The sequence below is a fragment of the Stegostoma tigrinum genome, chromosome 17, assembly GCF_030684315.1.
Source record: "Stegostoma tigrinum isolate sSteTig4 chromosome 17, sSteTig4.hap1, whole genome shotgun sequence".
NCBI lineage: Eukaryota > Metazoa > Chordata > Chondrichthyes > Orectolobiformes > Stegostomatidae > Stegostoma > Stegostoma tigrinum.
The window spans coordinates 34,969,804-34,988,569 of NC_081370.1; the positions used below are offsets into that span (position 1 = coordinate 34,969,804).

At 42.5% G+C, this 18,766-nt stretch overlaps 1 protein-coding gene across 1 annotated transcript in view; it reads left to right on the forward strand.

Annotated features, from left to right (window-relative positions):
* Window positions 1-2,623: 2,623 nt before the first annotated feature.
* The window catches only part of bet1l (Bet1 golgi vesicular membrane trafficking protein-like), a 34,324-nt gene continuing 18,181 nt past the window's right edge, over window positions 2,624-18,766 (forward strand). Inside the window, exon 1 of the mRNA XM_048545591.2 lies at window positions 2,624-2,733. Within this exon, the coding sequence (XP_048401548.2) occupies window positions 2,715-2,733 (19 nt within the window). The 5' untranslated portion in view covers window positions 2,624-2,714. The remainder of the gene's footprint in view (window positions 2,734-18,766) is intronic.

Sequence of the window (18,766 nt, forward strand, 5' to 3'; positions counted from 1 at the left end):
GATCGGCCTGGAAGGTTATGCCCCGCCCACAAAGGGCGTCCGCCTGTGGGCCCTAACCACACCCATATTTGTAGTCTGGCCCCGCCCACTTAGTTTGACACCGCCCTACGGATACCGGCCAGGCCCTTCGGTTCATGCCCGCCCACAGAGGTAGAGCCCTCCTATCGGGACCCAATCGAAGCCACAGAGACAGAAAGCGTACACGGAGGGAGACCCCGCCCAAAGACCATGTCCCCGCCCATTAAGCCAGGGCCCGCCCATAAAGGATGCTGGACACAAACCCATCCACAGAAACGGGACTCGTCCGAAGTGAAAGGTCCCGCCCATGAGCCTAATATCCCCGCCCATAGAGGCCGCCCCCTGTCACGAGGCTGGCACCGCCCACAAATGAAGACCCACTCACCAATACAGTCCCCGCCCGCTGAGGCAGGGGACGCCCACACACCTCAGACCTACGACTATTATAACTAATCAGCTTTTAGAACTTTCCTGCTCCTCTGATGCTGCTTGGCCTGCTGTGTTCATCCAGTTTCACACCGTGTTATTTTTAGATATATAATGTTTGATTAAAATTGCTCCCCTCCCTTCCCATATAGTTTGTTCAAGGGTAAGTTTACAATATATTATCAATAATTTAGAGGAAGGAAGCAAATGTACTGTAGCCAAATTTGCTGACTACACAAAAATGTGGAAGGCAAACTGCAAAGCGGATGCAAACAGTGTACATATTGTCATTTTTAAAATTCATTTATGGTGTATGGGCATTACTGGTTGGCCAGCATTTATTGCCCATCTCTAGTTGCCCTTGGGAAGCCGGTGGAAGCCGAAGGTCTTCTTGAACTAACTGCAGCCCGTATTCTGTACACATCAATCCACAATGCTCTTAGGGAAGGAAATACAGGATTTTGATCCAGCAACAGTGAAGAAGCGACACCATATTTCCAAGTCAGGATCCTTCCTCAGAAGGATCACCGGACCCGAAATTTTAACTCTGTTTTTCCGTCATAGATGCTGCCAAACCTGCTGAGCTTTTCCAGCAACTTTGATCTTTGATGCATGTCTGCAGTGCACCTTATAGATGGCACATATTGCTATTACTGAGCATCAGTGATGAAGGGAGTGGATGCTTGTGGATATGGTGTCAATCAAGCAGGCTGCTTTGTCCTTGATGGTGTCAAGCTTCTTGATTGTAATTGGAGCTGCATCCATCCAAGCAACTGGGAGAATTCCATCATGCCCCTGCCTTATGCTTTGTAGATGGTGGTCAATGCAGTGAGATATGCTGTGTTAATCTCAGATTAAGAGGTCTCCTCAACACTTGCTGGAACGGGAGAACTCATGGTTTTTGACAGCCTTTTCAACTGTTTCAAGAAGAAGGGCATGTTTTGCTCCCACATCTTTTGTGACATTGCAGCTCTCATATGGTCCACGTGTTTGTCAGGACCATCATTCCTACATGAACTTTATACGTCACCACTCCTGGCCTTGCATCGAGGCTGGCACATCTTACCCATTCAGGGCCATTTTCAAGGTTCCTACATCAACATTTGTCCCGTGAAGTAAACTGTCTCTCTCACTTGGTGGAGCGTGGCATCCAACACTGGCGTTTCTGTTGCTGTTTCACATGCATCCCACCCCAAGTCCGGGAGGATCAGATTTAACCTGGTGCAGAGTCTTCACCCCATTAGCAACTGTTTGGAACCATCTTTATAAATGCATGAGGAGTGGTGCTTTAATCAAAGAGGAACCAAGACAGTTTGGTCTCTGGTGAAGCTGTATACTCTTTCTTCAAACCAGCCTTGACAATTTGGACTGCTCTTTCTGCCAGGCAATTAGATGATGGATGGTATGGAGCTCTCCTTATATGTTGAATCCCATTCAACTTTAAGAAATATTCAAATTCTCTGCTAGTAAACATTGGCCCATTATCTGTGGCCAAAACTGCTGGAGTCCATGTATTGCAAAAGATGCACAGTTTTTTCTCTCACTGCTCCTGTGTTTGACAAATGAACACTATGGATGTCTAACCACTTTGAGTGGGTATCTGCAATGACTAAGTACATTGAGCCATAAAAAGACCTGGATAGTTGACATGTAACCAACTCCAGGGTTTAACTGGCCATTCCCATGAGTCGCATTCAGCATGTGACTCATATTTATTATGTTATTCCAGTCTTTTGATTTGTCTCCAGTACCACCTTATTTTTAGTTTCTTGTATTTGTATCTCTGCCTCATTTAATCAGATTATAGGTCATTTGCTTTGCTTGATATTCAGATGTTGACACTTTACTCAGACCAGAAGGACACTTTTGATCTGCTGCAGATTTATTATTCGACAACTCCACTCGCACCATTTGTATGATCTTTTGATCTCTCGGCTCTTGATCTGTCTGCCTATAAATTTTGTGTGCTTCTCTCTCACTTCACCTTATGAAGGAGCTTCGAAAGTTTGTGATTTCAAATAAATCAGTTGGACGAGAACCGGGTGTCGTTACTTCGGATTTTGTCCAGCCCATCCCACCAGCACTTCAGCATTACGTTGCGTAGGTAATCCCACCTCTCTCGTTGATGGACAGGTGGCCCCACCTCTCCGGGTTGATGGACAGGAGGCCTCACTTCTCACGGATTGAAATGCATGTAGCCCCGCCTTTGCCGGTTTGATGGACAGGAGGTCCCACCCTCTGCGTGAATCCCGGATGCTGTGGCCGCAGAAATGGCGGAGCGGAACCGAGGTGAGAGAGAGAGGGAGGCAGAGGGCTGGAGAGTAATTCAGCTTGTGGGCCGGTGTGAGGGTGACTGAGATCGGGCACTTACTGAATGTTGTGAATATTAAGAACGCGGGTTTGAGCTGATGTTCTAGGCCTTCAGCTCGGTACGTGGAGAAAGAAGGAATCGCGGATGCTGAATAACCAACTGAACAGATCCAGGAAGCCGTGAAACTTGGACATTATCCCTACATTTATCAATGCAGACATTGAGCACAACAGTTAATCATATTAAACGTTTATAAATTACTGGTTAGTTGACAGTTGTGTCATTAATTACCTAGGATATACTGTCAGTGCTCATGCTCCATTTGAGCCTCCTCAATCCAACCAGTGGAGCCCTCTAAAACACTTCTTCGTCCACCTGTCCATCTTCGCATTAAATGAATCCACGTAATTTGCTTCAGCTATATATTCTGTATTCTGTGTTGAGAACCTTATTCTGAGTTTCCCTTTGTGATTCTTGGTGATCGTCTTAAGAGGAAACAATTTCTCTGTGTCTGTTCTGACAAAAGCTGTCATAATTTTAAAGGTGTGTAATTAGGTCTTTTCAGGAAACAGAGGAGTTTCAGCCTATCAATACTTTGCTCATGCTAGCATCTATGTAAATCTTGTTTACACATTTGCCTGTGTCTTTAGAACATTTCTGTTTTACTGAGGTGACCAGACTGCGTGCAGAACTATCTAACCAAGATGGAGAGCAAGATTGATGAGCCTAAGATGGCCTGCTCTCAAGATCTAAGTTTGATACAGGTTTAGGGTAGTTTAAACAGTCCTACTTTTTAAATTCAATTTTTCTGCAAGTAAAATGAGGTGTTTGGTTTATATTTTTGTCATCTTGCTTGGCTGTGGCATGTTATTTAGTTCTGAAGTAGGGTCACTGGACTTGATGTTAAGTCTGTTTTCTGTCCACAGATGCTGCCAGACCCTCTGATTTTCTCCAGCAATATCTGTTTATGTCTGTTCCACAATATGTAGTGTTTAATGTAGTTGTGTGTTGATTGTTTTGTTCATCTACCATGTAAATTAAGCTCTTCTAATTAAAAATTGATCACCCCATTCTTCCTAGCAAAACATGGCATCTAACTTTTATTTGTTGAACTTCATTTACCCAATATTTGTCTATACTGTAATTTGTTGCAGTACACTTCACAATTGACTACCCTCCCTCCACATGAATTGGGTTATCACATGTGAAGTTAGAAATTGATACTTTGATTCCACAGTCATTAATGTACGTTATGATGAGTAGTGACCCCAGGAATGTTCCTTGTGAAACACAACTTCCCATCTTCTGTCACTCCTTTACTCCCATTCTTTGCTTTTATGTCTTGCAGACAGCTTAGAATTCATTCTACCACTTGTCTCTGGATTCTGTTCTCTGACTTTATTAATCTATTGTAAAAGACCTTTTGAAAATCAAGATAATTACATCTGTATTACTATTGCCTCCTCTCCATTGCCTTGCAGACTTCATAAGGTTAAGTTAACAAGACTTTCTCTTTTAAAATTCATGCTGACTGTTCATTAGCATATTTCTTGTAAATATCCTACTATTCTGTCCTTCTGTAAGAATTACATTATTTTCCAACCACTGGTGTTCATCTGATTGGTCAGTAATGTCCTGAAAATGTCTTGGCTTCTTTTTAAATGTAGGAGTCGCATGAGCTATTTGCCAGTACTCTGGCACTGTACCTTTTCCTAACAAATGATTATATGTGACAAGTAATTCTAGACACATTAACACCAGGGACTTTATTCTCTTTTGAATAAAGTTAATTTGTCATCACCCTTCTCACAATTAAGTATTATGTCTACCTGTTTGCATCTGACTGATCAAATACTGAATCAAAATAGTTATTTAAAATTTCTGCCATCCCTCTATCGTTAACTGTTACCATTGTCTTTATATTATCTCCTACCTATCCCTTATGGTCCTTTTCTCATAAAACTATTTTTTAAATGATATAGCTGTAATTTGCTTGGTTTGCTGCTCCTCTAATTGCACAGTTTCTCATTGTTTTCCTAATAATTTTTTTTGACATATTTTCTACTTTGTTTTTGTACTGCCTCTTCTAATGTACCTCAATGCTGCTTTTCTGTGTTCACAATATATATTAATGATTTAGGTGAGGGAACTAAATATATTTCCAAATTTGCAAGTGACACAACAAGTTGGATGGGAGAGTGAACTAAGAGGATGATGCAGAGATGCTTCAGTGTGATTTGGACAAGTTGAGTAAATGGGCAAATGTTTTGTAGATGAAATATACTATGGAGAAATGTGAAGTTATCCATTTTGGTAGCAAAAACAGGAAGGCAGATTAATATCTTAATGATGGTAGATTAGGAATGGGGGAGGTGCAACTAGACCTGGGTGTTTTTTGTATTCTAATTGCTGAAAGGAAGCACACAGGTGCAGCAGACAGTGAAGAAGGCAAATGGTATGTTGGTCATCATTGTGAGGCGATTCAATTCAGAAGTTGGTATGTCTTGCTGCAATCACCCAGAGAGTGGCTAGTCTGTGAAATTCTCTGCCACAGAAAACAGTTGAACCAAAAGATTGAATGATTTCAAGGAGGAGCTAAATGTAGTTCTTAGGGCAAAAGAGATCAAAGGGCATGGGGAGAAAGTAGGATCAGGAAATGAGTTCTATGAGCAGCCATGATCATAATGAATGGTAGAACAGACTCAAAGGGCCAAATAGCATACTGTTCCTATTTTTATGTTTTTTTTAATTACTTGAAGCCTCCTTCCTAACCCTTTATTGCCCATCTTGAATTGTCCAAAAGAGGTAGTCGTGAGCAGCTTTCTTGAACTGTTATTGTCCTTGGGGTGAAGTACACCAAAAGTGCTGTTACAGAAGAAGTTTCAAGATTTTGACTCTAGCAACAATGAATGAGCAATGATATGGTTCCAAGTCAGGATGGTGATTATAGGTTAGAGGGAACTCGGTAGTGTTGGCAGTGTTCCCATGTAGCTGCTGCCTTTACCCTTCTAGGTGATGGAGCTTCAAGATTTAGAAGGTGCAGTTGAAACAATCACTGTCGTGTGTCTTGTGTACACAATGGTGCGACTGCATTAGTGATGAAAGGAACAAATATTGAAAGTAGTGGATGAAGTGCTAATCAATTGGGATTTTTTTTGTGGATGGTGCCAAGCTCCTTGAGTGTTGTTGGAGCTATAACCATGCAGGCAACTGGATAGTATTCTGCCACATTCCTATCTTGTGCCTTGAAGGTATTGGACAGACATTGGCAAGTCAGGAGGTGAGTTATTCACTGCAAGATTCCCAGCCTCTGACTGCTTTTGTTGCCACAGTATTTGAGTGGCTAGTCCAGTTCAGTTTCTGGTCAATCCCAGGGTGATGGTGGCCGATTCAACAACGTTAATGTCATTGAACGTCAAGGGGTGATAATTAGATTGTCCCTTGTTGGAGATGGTTGTTGCCTGGCACTTGAAGCTGAAAGTTACTTGCAACTTATCACTCCAAACAGAGATGCTGTCCAGGCTTCACTGAATATGAAGACAATCTGCATCATTATTTGAGGAATTGAGTGGTGCTGAACATCAGAAATATTCACACTGCTGACCTTGTGATTGAAGCAGCTAAAGGCCTTTGGGAAACAAAAACAGAAATTGCAGGACAAGCTTGGCAGGTCTGCCAGCATTTTTTTGAGAGAAATCAGTTAGCGTTTTTTGCAGAGTAGCCCTTCCTTAGAGGTTCTGAGGAAGGGTCATTCAACCCGAAGGCTTAACTCTGATTTCTTTCAACAGATGCTGTCAGACCTGCCAAACTTTTCCAGCAATTGCTGTTTTATGTTTCTGATTTACAGCAACTACAGTTCTTTTGCTTTTTATTGAAGATGTTTGGGCCTAGACCCCTACTATAAAGAGCTCCTGCAGAGATATCCTTGGATTGAGATACTTGAGTACCAATAGCTACAACCATTTTACTTTGTGCAGGGTATGTCTCCAATCACTGGAGAGATTTTCCCAATTCCTAATGATTCCAGTTTTGCTAGGACTACTTCGTGTCATAAGGGGTCAAATACTGCCTTGATGTCAAGGGCAGTCAATTCCGGGCCGTCGTGTCCCGGAGTTTATCTTTTCAGCCATATTTGACTGTGGTGTGGCCTGACTGAGTGTTAGTATGGTGCGTTATTGCTAATCAACTGCTGCTTGATAGCATTCCAGAAACCCTCCCATCAATTTCCTGATGATCAAGAGTAGAGTGACAAAGGCAGTGATTGGTCTGGTTGGATGATTTTCTGCTTTTTGCAGACAGAAGCACCTGGGCAATTCTTCACTTTGCTGGTTGGTGCATTTGTTTGGTTTTGCTGCATTGGAACAGCTTGGCTAAGGGCTAGTTCTAGAGCACATGTCCTCAGCATGGTTACTGGAATCTTTTTCAATGCTCATTGATCTCTCTGGACCTGGTCACCTGTCTGTTTGTCTTCTGTGATCCAACATTGCCGAACAACCCCCACCCACTCCCAACAGCCTGAACCCTTGTCCCTAGATTGAACCCCTAATCTACCTTAAGCTGTACATCATTTACCTGGCACCTTGCCTTGCTACCCATGTGGCATCCTAACCCCTTAACCAATTCCCACCCTAACTCCACTCTTAACTTGCATACTTATCATTTCACAGCAGCTGTCAAAATGGCTGCCTGTATTGCTGAACGTTTAAGTAACAGAACCGACTGCTGCAAAAGGACGGATGCTTCCCATTGCAGATTCTTTTCACTCCTGGATTTGTTGATTCTTGGACAGGTTCATAACAAGAAACACCTGTCAAGGAATCTTCAGCATACGAGACACCCAAACACAAGTTGGAGGGTTTTAGTCTGATTCTAGGTGGAAATAGTGATTATGACCTGATCAGAATATCAGGGTCATGACGTCATTTGTTACTTTATAACTTTGAATCAATCTGAAACTAAAAAGATAATGGTGTTGAAGAATGGAATACCTCTGTAAGTGATGAAGAATGCTCTGACCTCTCAAGGATTGGCACCTTAATTTTGATTTGAATTGTGAATACACCAAGTTTACCTGCACATTGATCTATTTGCGACACCGATGAGGGGTCATTGTTTAAAAATAAAGGGTTGCCCAGTTAAGACATTAAGGCAAAACATTTTCTCTGAGGATTGCAAGCCTTTGAAAATCTTCCTAAAAAGGTAGTAGAAGCAGAATCTTTTTAATGTTTTTAAGGAGGAAGTGAATAGGTCTTGGTAAGCAATGGGCTGAAAGGTTATTGGGGGTCAGGTGGGAATGTGAAATTGAGGATACAATAAGAGCAGCCTGGAGCTTGTAAAATGGCGGAGCAGGCTCAAGTGGCCAAATGGCCTTCTCCTGGTCCTGTGTTGTATGTCTGTATGTTTAATGTTCAGTGTGTTTGCAGTAGAATTGTAGTTGCTGCTTCAGAGACGTGTAGAAATATCAGAAGTCAGCTTGGAATGTCCACAGTTATTGAACAGAGTATGTATTTCGTGTTGCTCAGTGACATGGAATAAATGTAATTACACACTAGGTAATTCTATCTGTTGCCGTACTTACATAATTTAATGAGGAGACAATGATAATTAAAATCAGTTTCCTGCTTGAGTGATGGGAGCACTGCAGATGGTGACCCAAAGGCAATGCTAATCTCTGATTTCGTAATGATATGAAGGAAGATTACTTTTGATTATTAGCCTTCTCTTTCCTTGATGCACAACATCAACCATTCTCCATATGCCAACCATTCTCCATATTTTCATGCTGTTCCCCTGAGGTGCCTAATAACTCTGTTAGCCTTAGGCTGTCAGTTTTGCTTATTTGCTTATTTTCCAGGATGGTAGTCAACAGGCTTGACTCGCAGCATAAAAACGAAAAGTACTGCAGATGCTGTAAATCAGGAACAGGAACAAAAACAAAGCGGTTGGAAAAGCTCAGCAGGTCTGGCAGCATCTGTGAACAAAAAAACAGTTAACGTTTCTGGTGATTCTTCCTCAGAACTGACGTAACAATGTAATGTCCCAGCCACCATCAGTTCGGAGGAAGGGTCACTGGACCAGAAATGTTAACTGTTTTTTCCCTTCACAGATGCTGCCAGACCTGCTGAGCTTTTCCAGCTCTTTGTTTTTGAACTTGCAGCATGATTAGCTGCTCTTCTATTGTCTATAAATCCAGGTAAAAGAGTTAAATAACAGGCATGAAACTGCCAGTTGAGCCTATTTAGAAAGAACAGGCAGGACAAATGAGAAAAAAGGGTAAGTAGTCATTCAGGATACATTAATGCAGGTAAAGACTAGGAACAGAGGAAAACTGAGGTAATATTTGAAATGTTTAACTTTCCTGATAGCACTTAAAGGGGAATAATAAGTAAAGAATTTGATAGATTGGGAAACAACTTGCATTTTTAATCTTTCATGACCTTTGTATGACAGGACCATATGTGAACCTTTAGTGGACAGTCTGGGGATTAAAGTGGGCCCGAAAGTTGCCAGAGTAATGTGCGTAGTGTAAAAGTCATTGCACTTTGTCTCTCCACATTGACTTACCTGGACAACATGAAAGCAGGCGTCCTGTTTCTGGAGGAGTGCAGGGTCCTACACCTCAGCAGCTACAGGAAATGGTTGAGCTAGTGGGCCCATGGGCCATCAGTTTGGTTGGTGGGGTAACAATTGCCATTCCTCTGGGCCTGGGTATTCTGCTGAGAGGAAGGAACTTCACTACCTCTGAAGTTAAAGAGGTGGTAGGTACTGCCTCTTCATAGCAGACCTCATCTACAGAAGTGCTTCTCTGAGACCAAATAACATTTATCCCCCATTGGTTAAGAGTCAGGGTCTGGCCATTCTTCAGTTCCTGCTGCTGCTACCATGGTCCAAGCCAGTCATTCTGGCTGGTGACTTAGCCACGTCATCGCTCTGGCTGGTGACTTAGCCATGTCATCGCTGTGGCTGGTCAATATGGAGGGGCTGACTATAGGCTGGACACCATGTCCACATTCTTGATGAGAACGGTTAAAGATACCACACTTCATGTCTTCTGCACCCCTGTGGACATAACAGCATAGATACACCTGGTTGTGGCTAGACAGATAGATTTCCTGTTTGTGTCCAAAGCATTTTCGGTCAAATCCACCGATGTCAATTAGGTGTTCTTTGACCACTGCCTCCTGTTGGCTAGCTGTCACCTGCAGAATGACCAGTGGGCCAGCAAGGGAACATGGAAGCTGAATGTCAGTCTTTTGACTTCAGAATAGTGATGAATTACAAAGGTTGGAGAACTGTGACACCCCTCTTTGAGTCTCCAGCAGACTGGTGGCAATAATCAAAGGGAACATCAAGGTTCTTCATCCCTAAAGGTGCTCAGAAGGCGTGTGAGAGATGGTGAATTTGTCAAAGCTCCAGAAATGCATGCAGAATCTGCTCCTGCTGCACTCAATGGAGGTTGATATCAAAGAGGATCTGGAGATACAAAGAGCCAACAAGCCATGCTGTTGGTGTGGGAGGCCTCTAAGATAAGCTTCAAGTTGAGGGGTTGGTTCTGTGGAACAAGACGAGATATGTTCAGGTTCCTTCTTCCTGAAAGTGCACAGGGAGAGCTCTGAGTGGCCTAAAGAAAAGGTGGCTTGGTAACATCATGCAAGTCTGACATCTTGAGGATCAGCAAATACTTTTTATTTGAGACATTGTGACATAAAGCCTCCAGACAGCAGGGTCTCTGGTCTATTCCTGCTACCTATCACTCTTGGACAACAACACAGGCTGGATCAGGTGTTATCTCTTAATGAGCTGACTAGAGCCCTCGTGTCTTTTGAGAAGAGTAAAACTCCAGGGTGTGACGCCTTACCGGCCAAGTTGTATTTGGCTGTGCGGGACTTGATGGGCCAGGACCTGCTGGACGTATACAACACTATGCTCCTGACAGTTAGCATATGTGAATCTATGACGAAGGGTATCATTACCTTCGTACACAAGCAGAAGGGGGAAGAAGGAGGAAATCAGAAATTGGTAACCAATTTCAACGCTGAATGTAGGTTGCAAAATCCTGTCCGAAGTCATCGCCAACTGTGTCAAGTCTATTCTGGCATTAGTGATTCCATCCCTCTACCGGGCAGGAAGATCTTTGAGAGTGTTATTCTTGTCAGGGATACACTCACCTACGTGCAGGTCAGGGGGGTGGATACCCGTCTCATCAGCCTGAGCTAGGTGAAGGCCTTTGACAGGATATTGCACACCTACATGTATAATATGCTGTCCAAAATGGGCTTTGGTGAAGGAATCCATAGTTGGATCTGACTGGTGTACACCAATATCATTCGTACAGTCTCAATCAACAGGTTGGAATTAGAAAGCTTCCCAATCAGATCTAGAATTAGGCACGGTGTGTTTGTATAGAGCTTTTTGTTGAGTTCATCAGGAAGGATGGGAGCTTGACGGGGTGACTCTTCTAGGCAGCAGGAGCCTGCAGGTCAAAGCTTCCATGTACATGGACAAAGTTGCCATTTTCTGCTTGGATCTGTTGTCAGTGTGTAGAATAATGAGCATCTGTGACCTATTTGCATTGGCATTGGGAGGCAAGAGTGAGCCCAAATTGGGTTGATCGATCCTTTATACCCTTCATTGTCAGGGAAGATTACCTGAAGGTGCTGGGAACATGATTCAGAGGGGCTAGAGGATGCACAAACTTTTGGGAGGAGCATATCATCAAGGTGAGGCAAAACTGGGCTTATGGGAGTACTGCTCCCTTTCCATTGTGACTAAAAACCTGATCATCAGGTGTGAGGTGCACTCGGTGTTGTTGTATGTGGCGCAGGTCTGGCCCATTTTCCAGCTCTGCACCACTGCACTCCTCCAAGCCATCTTTCACCTTATCTGGAGGTCAAAGATGGACTGTGCCCATAGGCACACCAGGTACGAAGTATTGGACAGGGAGAGGAAAGACTTACTAATTTTGCCCTTATCCTGATGGTCATCTTTATGTGAGACTGCATCAAGCCATGCATATGCCCTTGGTACACAAACACCAAATGTCACTTTGTGCTGAGGTTCTGCTTGTCCTGGTGTTGTGAAGGATGGGTCTGGCCTTTGTGCAACGGAGCACTCTGTGTAGCTGGGCTGTTCTCTATCACCTGTTCTTCATGGAAAGAATTGTAGTAAAAACACCTTTTAACTGTAAATCCACCAGGATGGTTCTCGAGACACTGTGGGTAAAGGAGAGGGTGGATCCTGTGAGTTGTTCCTTAAGCAGAATGCCTCATCACCAGAACTTTTTAACAAGCACCAAAATGTAGCTTGGCCAGTGGTGAGGAGGGCACTGCCTGTCAGATCCTTCCTGCGCACCTGGTCTCTGTGTGCCTCTGCATGCTGCCCTGAAAGCAACTGCAAGCGGCATGAGTGGAAAAGACTCTCCTTCAGGAATGTGCCTTTGAAAACAAGGTCCAGAGAGAGATGCAGTAGTTTTTGTTGATGTTTGTCCTGAACAGCTCTGTGAAGCAGGACTCTGTGTCCTCCAGGCTGTTCCTGGAATGCATGTAGACTGTGTCTGAAGGACCTTCAATTCGCAGGTGAAAGACACACTTTGGTCAAACCAAAACTTCTGATTTTCCAATGTAAGGAGTTGACATCGACCATGTGTTGCAGACTGGCACGTTTCAAAGCCCAGGACGACATGCTGAGGGACATATTAAAGCTTGGGGCAGCTGTAGCCAAGGTGAAGTGAGGAAAGACCACAGTCTCAGGGCTTCCTGCCAGAGCACATCAAAAATCTGTTTGGTTGTCAGACCCTCTCAGTGCCTCAAAATGAATATAAATAGTTACCTAGATAAGTAGAAAATGCTTACCTTTTGCAACTGTGGAGAAGCTCTGAGAAATTTCAAAACGTAAATGTTTCATTTGTTATTTTTTCTGCAAAGATTGTACAGATGTAATTTAGAACCCTTGTATGACCTTATGACTTTAATGAATAAAGTATATCCTTGAAATTTAAAGAAGTTCCAAATTTACAGCACATTAATTGCTTTAGAAGTGTGGTCATTGTTGTAATGCAGGAAATTTAGCTGGAAATTTATCTGCAGCAAAATCTACACACAGTAATAATGCTTTATTTTTGTGATATTGTGTCATCAACGCTTGTCAGGATTCCCCAGGCTTTCTTTGCAATAGACAGGGCTTCTTTTATGTCACCTGAAGAGATTGGTTTAATTACTTATTTGAAAGACAGCATCTCTGACTGTTCGATCAGTCTGAATGTACAATGCTTTCTCAGTACTGAATGTCTGCTTGGATTATGTGCTCAAGTCCCTGAAGTTGAATCCATGACTTTATGAATTATATGTGAGTGATTCACTGAGCCCCATTTGAAACTGTTATACGGATTCAGTATTTTGGGCAGTCCAAGCAACTGTACTCACTTGTTAAAGTGTAACCTATCTCCAACCCCTTTTAGACAGTAGCATCACCTTCAGTAACCTCCCATCAGCTACCCCTTGCAAAAATTGACTAGAAAACTGTCTTAATCGGAGAGAGCAAGAACTACAGGAGATAGACTTTGAGACAACACAGTATGGAGCTGGAAGAACACAGCAGGCCAGGCAGCATCAAAGGAGCAGGAAAGTTGGTGCTTTGGATTGTGTCCCTTCTTCAGAAATTCTTCTGAAGGGTCCTGACCCAAAATGTCAACATTCCTGCTCCTCTAATACTGCCTGGCTTGCTGTGTTCCTCCAGCTCCATACAATGTTGTCAATTGTCTTAATCTGCCTTGTCCAAATTAGATTCAGCAGTCCATTTACTAGTTTATTACTTGTTCATTGTGATCATAATGCCTCCAGTATTCTTTTGTTAGACATTTGGTAGCAAATTCAAAGTGTTTAATATCTCCCCGAAAGAATGGATAGACTGAACAGCTTGTTCATTCCACTTTGAATGTGGAATTTGCTTGAATCACTTTGGCCCATTTTACAACTCAACTCTAGTTTAGGGAAAAGTTTAAGGGAGATATGTGTGGAAAGTTCTTTACGCAAAGGGTGATGGGTGCCTGGAACGATTTACCGGTAGAGGTGGGCACGGTGGCATAATTTAAGATGTATCTAGACAGATACATGAATGGACAGGGAGCAGAGGGATACAGATCCTTTGAAGATAGGCGACAGGTTTAGATAGAGGATCTGGCGTGGAGGGCCGTAGGGCCTGTTCCTGTGCTGTAATTTTCTTTGTTCTATGTAGTGATTGTGACTGGTTGACACAACCCCGTTTTGAACGGATGCAAGAATGGTAAGAGAGGTAAATAGATTTCATCCAATATATTTATCAATATCATTACATTTCCATCAGGAGGACCTTACTGCAGATGCTGGAAACCTGGAATTAAAACATAGGAGCGGGTATAGGTCATGTGGCCCCTTTAGCCTGCTCCATCGTTCGGTCAGATTACATGCTGATCTGACTGTGACTTCAACTTTGCATTTCTGCCTACGCTGGATAATCTTTAACTCCCTCGTTAGTGAATAATCTTTCTACCTCAGCCTTAAGAGTATTCGATGACTCTGCCTCCACTGCTGTTTGGGGAAGAGCATTTCAAACTCTCAACCCTCTGAGCTAAATTAAAAAATTCTCCTATTATCAGTTAAATGGGAGACATTTTGTTTTTAAACTGTGCCCCCCCCCCCCCATTCTACTTACCACAGTGGCTAGTCTTTTAGAGTTTTCTGATGTCAATCTCTGTTCTCTTTTCCCATAATCTGCTGTAAATTTTCTCAGTCAGTTTTATCTTTTGTCCAGTTTTAACTTGCTGCCTCATCTGTACCACTATAGTTAGACATATACGCATATTTTCATTTATCCGAACCATTGACATACAGTGGAAAGCTAAGAAACGTAGAAAAAAGAGCTAGTAGTATGCTATTCAATCATTGAGACTGCTTTGCTGTTCAGTGTGATGATGGCTGATCCTCTATCTCACACCATATTCCTACCCTCTTCCTATGCCCTTTGACATCTTTCATATTTAGTAATCTACTCTTCTTTCTTAAATACATACCATGATTTCACCTTCACAGCCTTGGGTGTTAGAGAATTCCACAGATTCACCACTCGTGAAGAAATTTCTTTTTCATCCTGGTCGTGAATTGCCTACACAGTTTTCTGAGATCATGACTCCTTATTCTAGTTGCATAGCTGCCACCTTCCCCCAAAGCCAGGAAAGCATTGTGCCTGCATCCAGTCTGACCAGCTCTGTTCGAGTTCCACAAGTTTCAATGAGATCCCCTATCATTCTTCTAAACTCCTGTGAATATGGGCCTAGTTGACCTAATCTTTTATCATATAGTGATCCCACCATTATAAGAATCAATCTTGTAAACATTTGCTGCATTTCTTGTCAGGCAAACCTATTCTTTCTGAAGTAAGAAGATCAAAATTACGTACATTACTTCAGGTGTGTTCTCACAAAGATGCTGTACAGCTGCAATAAGGCATCCTTACTCAAATCCTCTTGCAGTGTAGGCCAAATACATTTGACTTTCTAAATGTTTGTTGCACACCTGAATGCTTAATTTCATTAACTAGTATGCAAGTACATCTAGGTTCCTTTGTAGAATAACGCTTCCAATCTATAACTGTTTAAACAAAACTTTGTCATTCTGCTTTTCCTACTGTTGTATTAAATTTGCCATGTGCTGCCTACTCACTCAAGCTGTCTAAATCACTTTAAAAGCTTACATCCTCCTCACAAGTCACAATCCCACCTAATTCTGTGTTGTCAGCAAACTTGAAAATAGTACTTTTCATACCCTCATCCACATCAATGTCTACTGTAAATAGTTGGCCCACCCAAGCACTGATCGCTCTGATGCCCCACTAATCACCTTCCACTCCAAAAAAGACCCATTTATTCCTATTCTTAATTTCATGTCTGCTAACCAATTCTCAATCTATGCCAATGTATGTCCTCCAAGTCCATGTACTTTAATTTTGAGCAATAGCCTCTTATGTGGGACTTTATTAAAACCTTTTGAAAATACACCACATCCACTGGTTCTCCTAACTTCTTGTCGTGTATCACATGACTTATTAAAGTCTTTATAGACAGCCCTCTGTCTAGCATATTCGTGTCCTTTTCAAAAAGTTCTTCAGATGTAACCAGACTGATATAAATCAATGGTAACAGTCAAATCTCAGTAACTCTAGATTCCAGTAGGTGGATGTTATATTTTCCTATTTCTCCCTTCCTCCTTCTTGTTTGACAACTTCTATGTTGTCAGACAATGGCTTGTACTTTGGTTGTCATTTTCTTAGTTAAACATCATGTGTGCTTGAGAAACCCCATTCTGGATTGGTGGCTCCCTATCAATTAAAAGATGGAATAACTGTTTTCCCACCTATTTCTTTTAATAGAGAAAATATGAAACTTCCAGGAACTTTGTCCAAAGTACCATTATTATTTTAATTTTCCATTTTACATGCTTCAAAGCTATTAAGTGTCACCCCCTGACTTATTTTTAGGTTTTCTCTATCTCCAGTAAAGCGGATACTATGGATTTATTTAAGAAAACCTTACTGTCTGTTGGCCATCTCTGCATCCAGAATACAATGCCTTATACTTAGCCTAGACCCCAATTTTTTCTTATTTAAGAAGTTATCTTTAAAAATGTATTTTTAGGGGATTTTGTCTGGTCCATGACACCTCTGTGAAATACTTGGGATGTTTTTAGTAATGTTAAAGATGCAATATAAATCTAACGTGCTATAATTATAAGAAAACCTTGACTATTAGCTTAGAGATCACTTGCAAGATTGTCTTTGTCTCTCATCACTTTTGTTTCACTCCCTCCACTATCTTTTTAGTGCTCTTACTTTATTGCATTTCCACTTAAGTAGATCTTTTATACTTAATAGCATCTGTTAGCTTGTTTGTTGGCCCTGGTTCCTTCACCAAGTGACTCAGCTTCTTCATTAGAGAGGCATGTACTGGTCTTGAATTGGACCAAATGCTTAAATGCCTTCCATTAATTGTATATTCACTCACGAACAGGTCCAGCCAATTTGTTGTGGTCAGTTTATTTCTCACCTTCAGATTCTGCTGTTTAACTCTTGTTAATTTTCTATGAGGGAAATTCCTCATAGGTCATGTAATCTTAAAATAAGAGCAATGCCATTTAGGAATGAAATTCTTTGCACAAAGTATAGTGCAAATCTGAAATCCCCCTCCCACCTGCTTTGAAAACCCTGAGTAAATTGCAATTTTGTTTAGGGCTGATACTTTTGTTGGTAAGATATTAAGGGTTTTGAAGAAAAATTGGGTGAACGGAGTTGAAGGACAGATAAGCAATGATGTAATTGAATGTGGAATAGGTTTGAGGGACTAAATGGCTTCCTCGTATTTCTTGACATGTGAAACATGACTGATGCTCAGTGATTCTTCCTTCACGCTCAAGTATGTTGCAAATTATTTGAGGTAAAATGAAAATGCACTGAGGGTGTTGTCACAATCTCTACTGGTGTTTGCACAGGTGATGTGGAGATCACTCTGCATTAGTATTAGAATACTCCAGTCACCAGTATAGCGCCGCATTCTGCCAGTTTCCGTAGGAAAATTTGAACTGTTTTTATAACCAGAGTAACATCATGCTGCAGCATGGAGAGTGTGGAATGTAGATAAAGTCAACTGTGGATGCAGTTTGGGAGATTTAGCTTCAATCACAGTCTCCAGTGAGTGACAGACAGTAAATATAACAAATTGACAATCATTCATAAGTAAAATGACAAAGCGACTGATAGCCAAGTTTATTCAGGTTCATATTGAATAGTTGGGTCTCTGAGGATTAGGGCCTGCATGGAAGGGGAGCCTAGGAATTGGGGCTTGTGTGGAAGGGGAGCCTAGGAATTGGGGCTCGTGTGGAAGGGGAGCCTAGGAATTGGGGCTCGTGTGGAAGGGGAGCCTAGGAATTGGGGCTCGTGTGGAAGGGGAGCCTAGGAATTGGGGCTCGTGTGGAAGGGGAGCCTAGGAATTGGGGCTCGTGTGGAAGGGGAGCCTAGGAATTGGGGCTCGTGTGGAAGGGGAGCCTAGGAATTGGGGCTCGTGTGGAAGGGGAGCCTATGGATTGGGGCCCGTGTGGAAGTGGAGCCTATGGATTGGGGCCCGTGTGGAAGGGGAGCCTATGGATTGGGGCCCGTGTGGAAGGGGAGCCTATGGATTGGGGCCCGTGTGGAAGGGGTGCCCGGGGATTGGGGCCTGCATGGAAGGGGAGCCTGGGGATTGGGAGCCTCCTCTTGAAGCCTGTTTGAAAGGGGAGGTCAAATATTGAAGCCCTATGTTGGCTTCTATCTGATGTCCCTTGCAATATTTGTTATATCAGGTGAATCTCTGGACAGATCTGAAATGTTTCTCTGGCCGTTGGAAAAACAATCCTGACAAGGTGACTGCATTTGCTCTGAGCTGTTCCTCTCGGTTGTTGAAGTAGGACATACAGTCCATGATGTAACAGTGTATTTTTTCAGGGAAGTCTTTGATGAGTTGCTGTGATATCACCCTCAGAAACTCCACATATTTTAATGTTGGCTCCTCTAAATAGTTCACAATCACTGAGACTGCCTTGGCTGAGAAAATAAGGGGTATGACCGAATGTAGTGTCAAGTTGCAAGACCTAGAAACCTCTTTGCTGTTTCCGTCTAGCTGCAGTAACAAGCGAACTAGGTTCAAATGGATTTGTCGGCACAAGTAGGATTTGGGATCTCTGGTTCCGCACTTGGCCAAACTCCCCAGCACACAAAATGCTTCAGCCCTTACTTTATCGCAGGTAAATTCGAAGAATGTCTGTATCCCCGTGAGGATTTTGATTAGAAAGGGTTTGATAGTACTGGTTTTTAATAGATTCAAGTGTTTTTCAAGGCAGGAGAGGACCTCAAACATCAGCACCTCATTATTACGTTCCCTTGATCCCATCATAGCAATGATTGAATACAGTACTTGGCGAGAGTATTTTTCTATGCAGTGAGGAGCTCCAG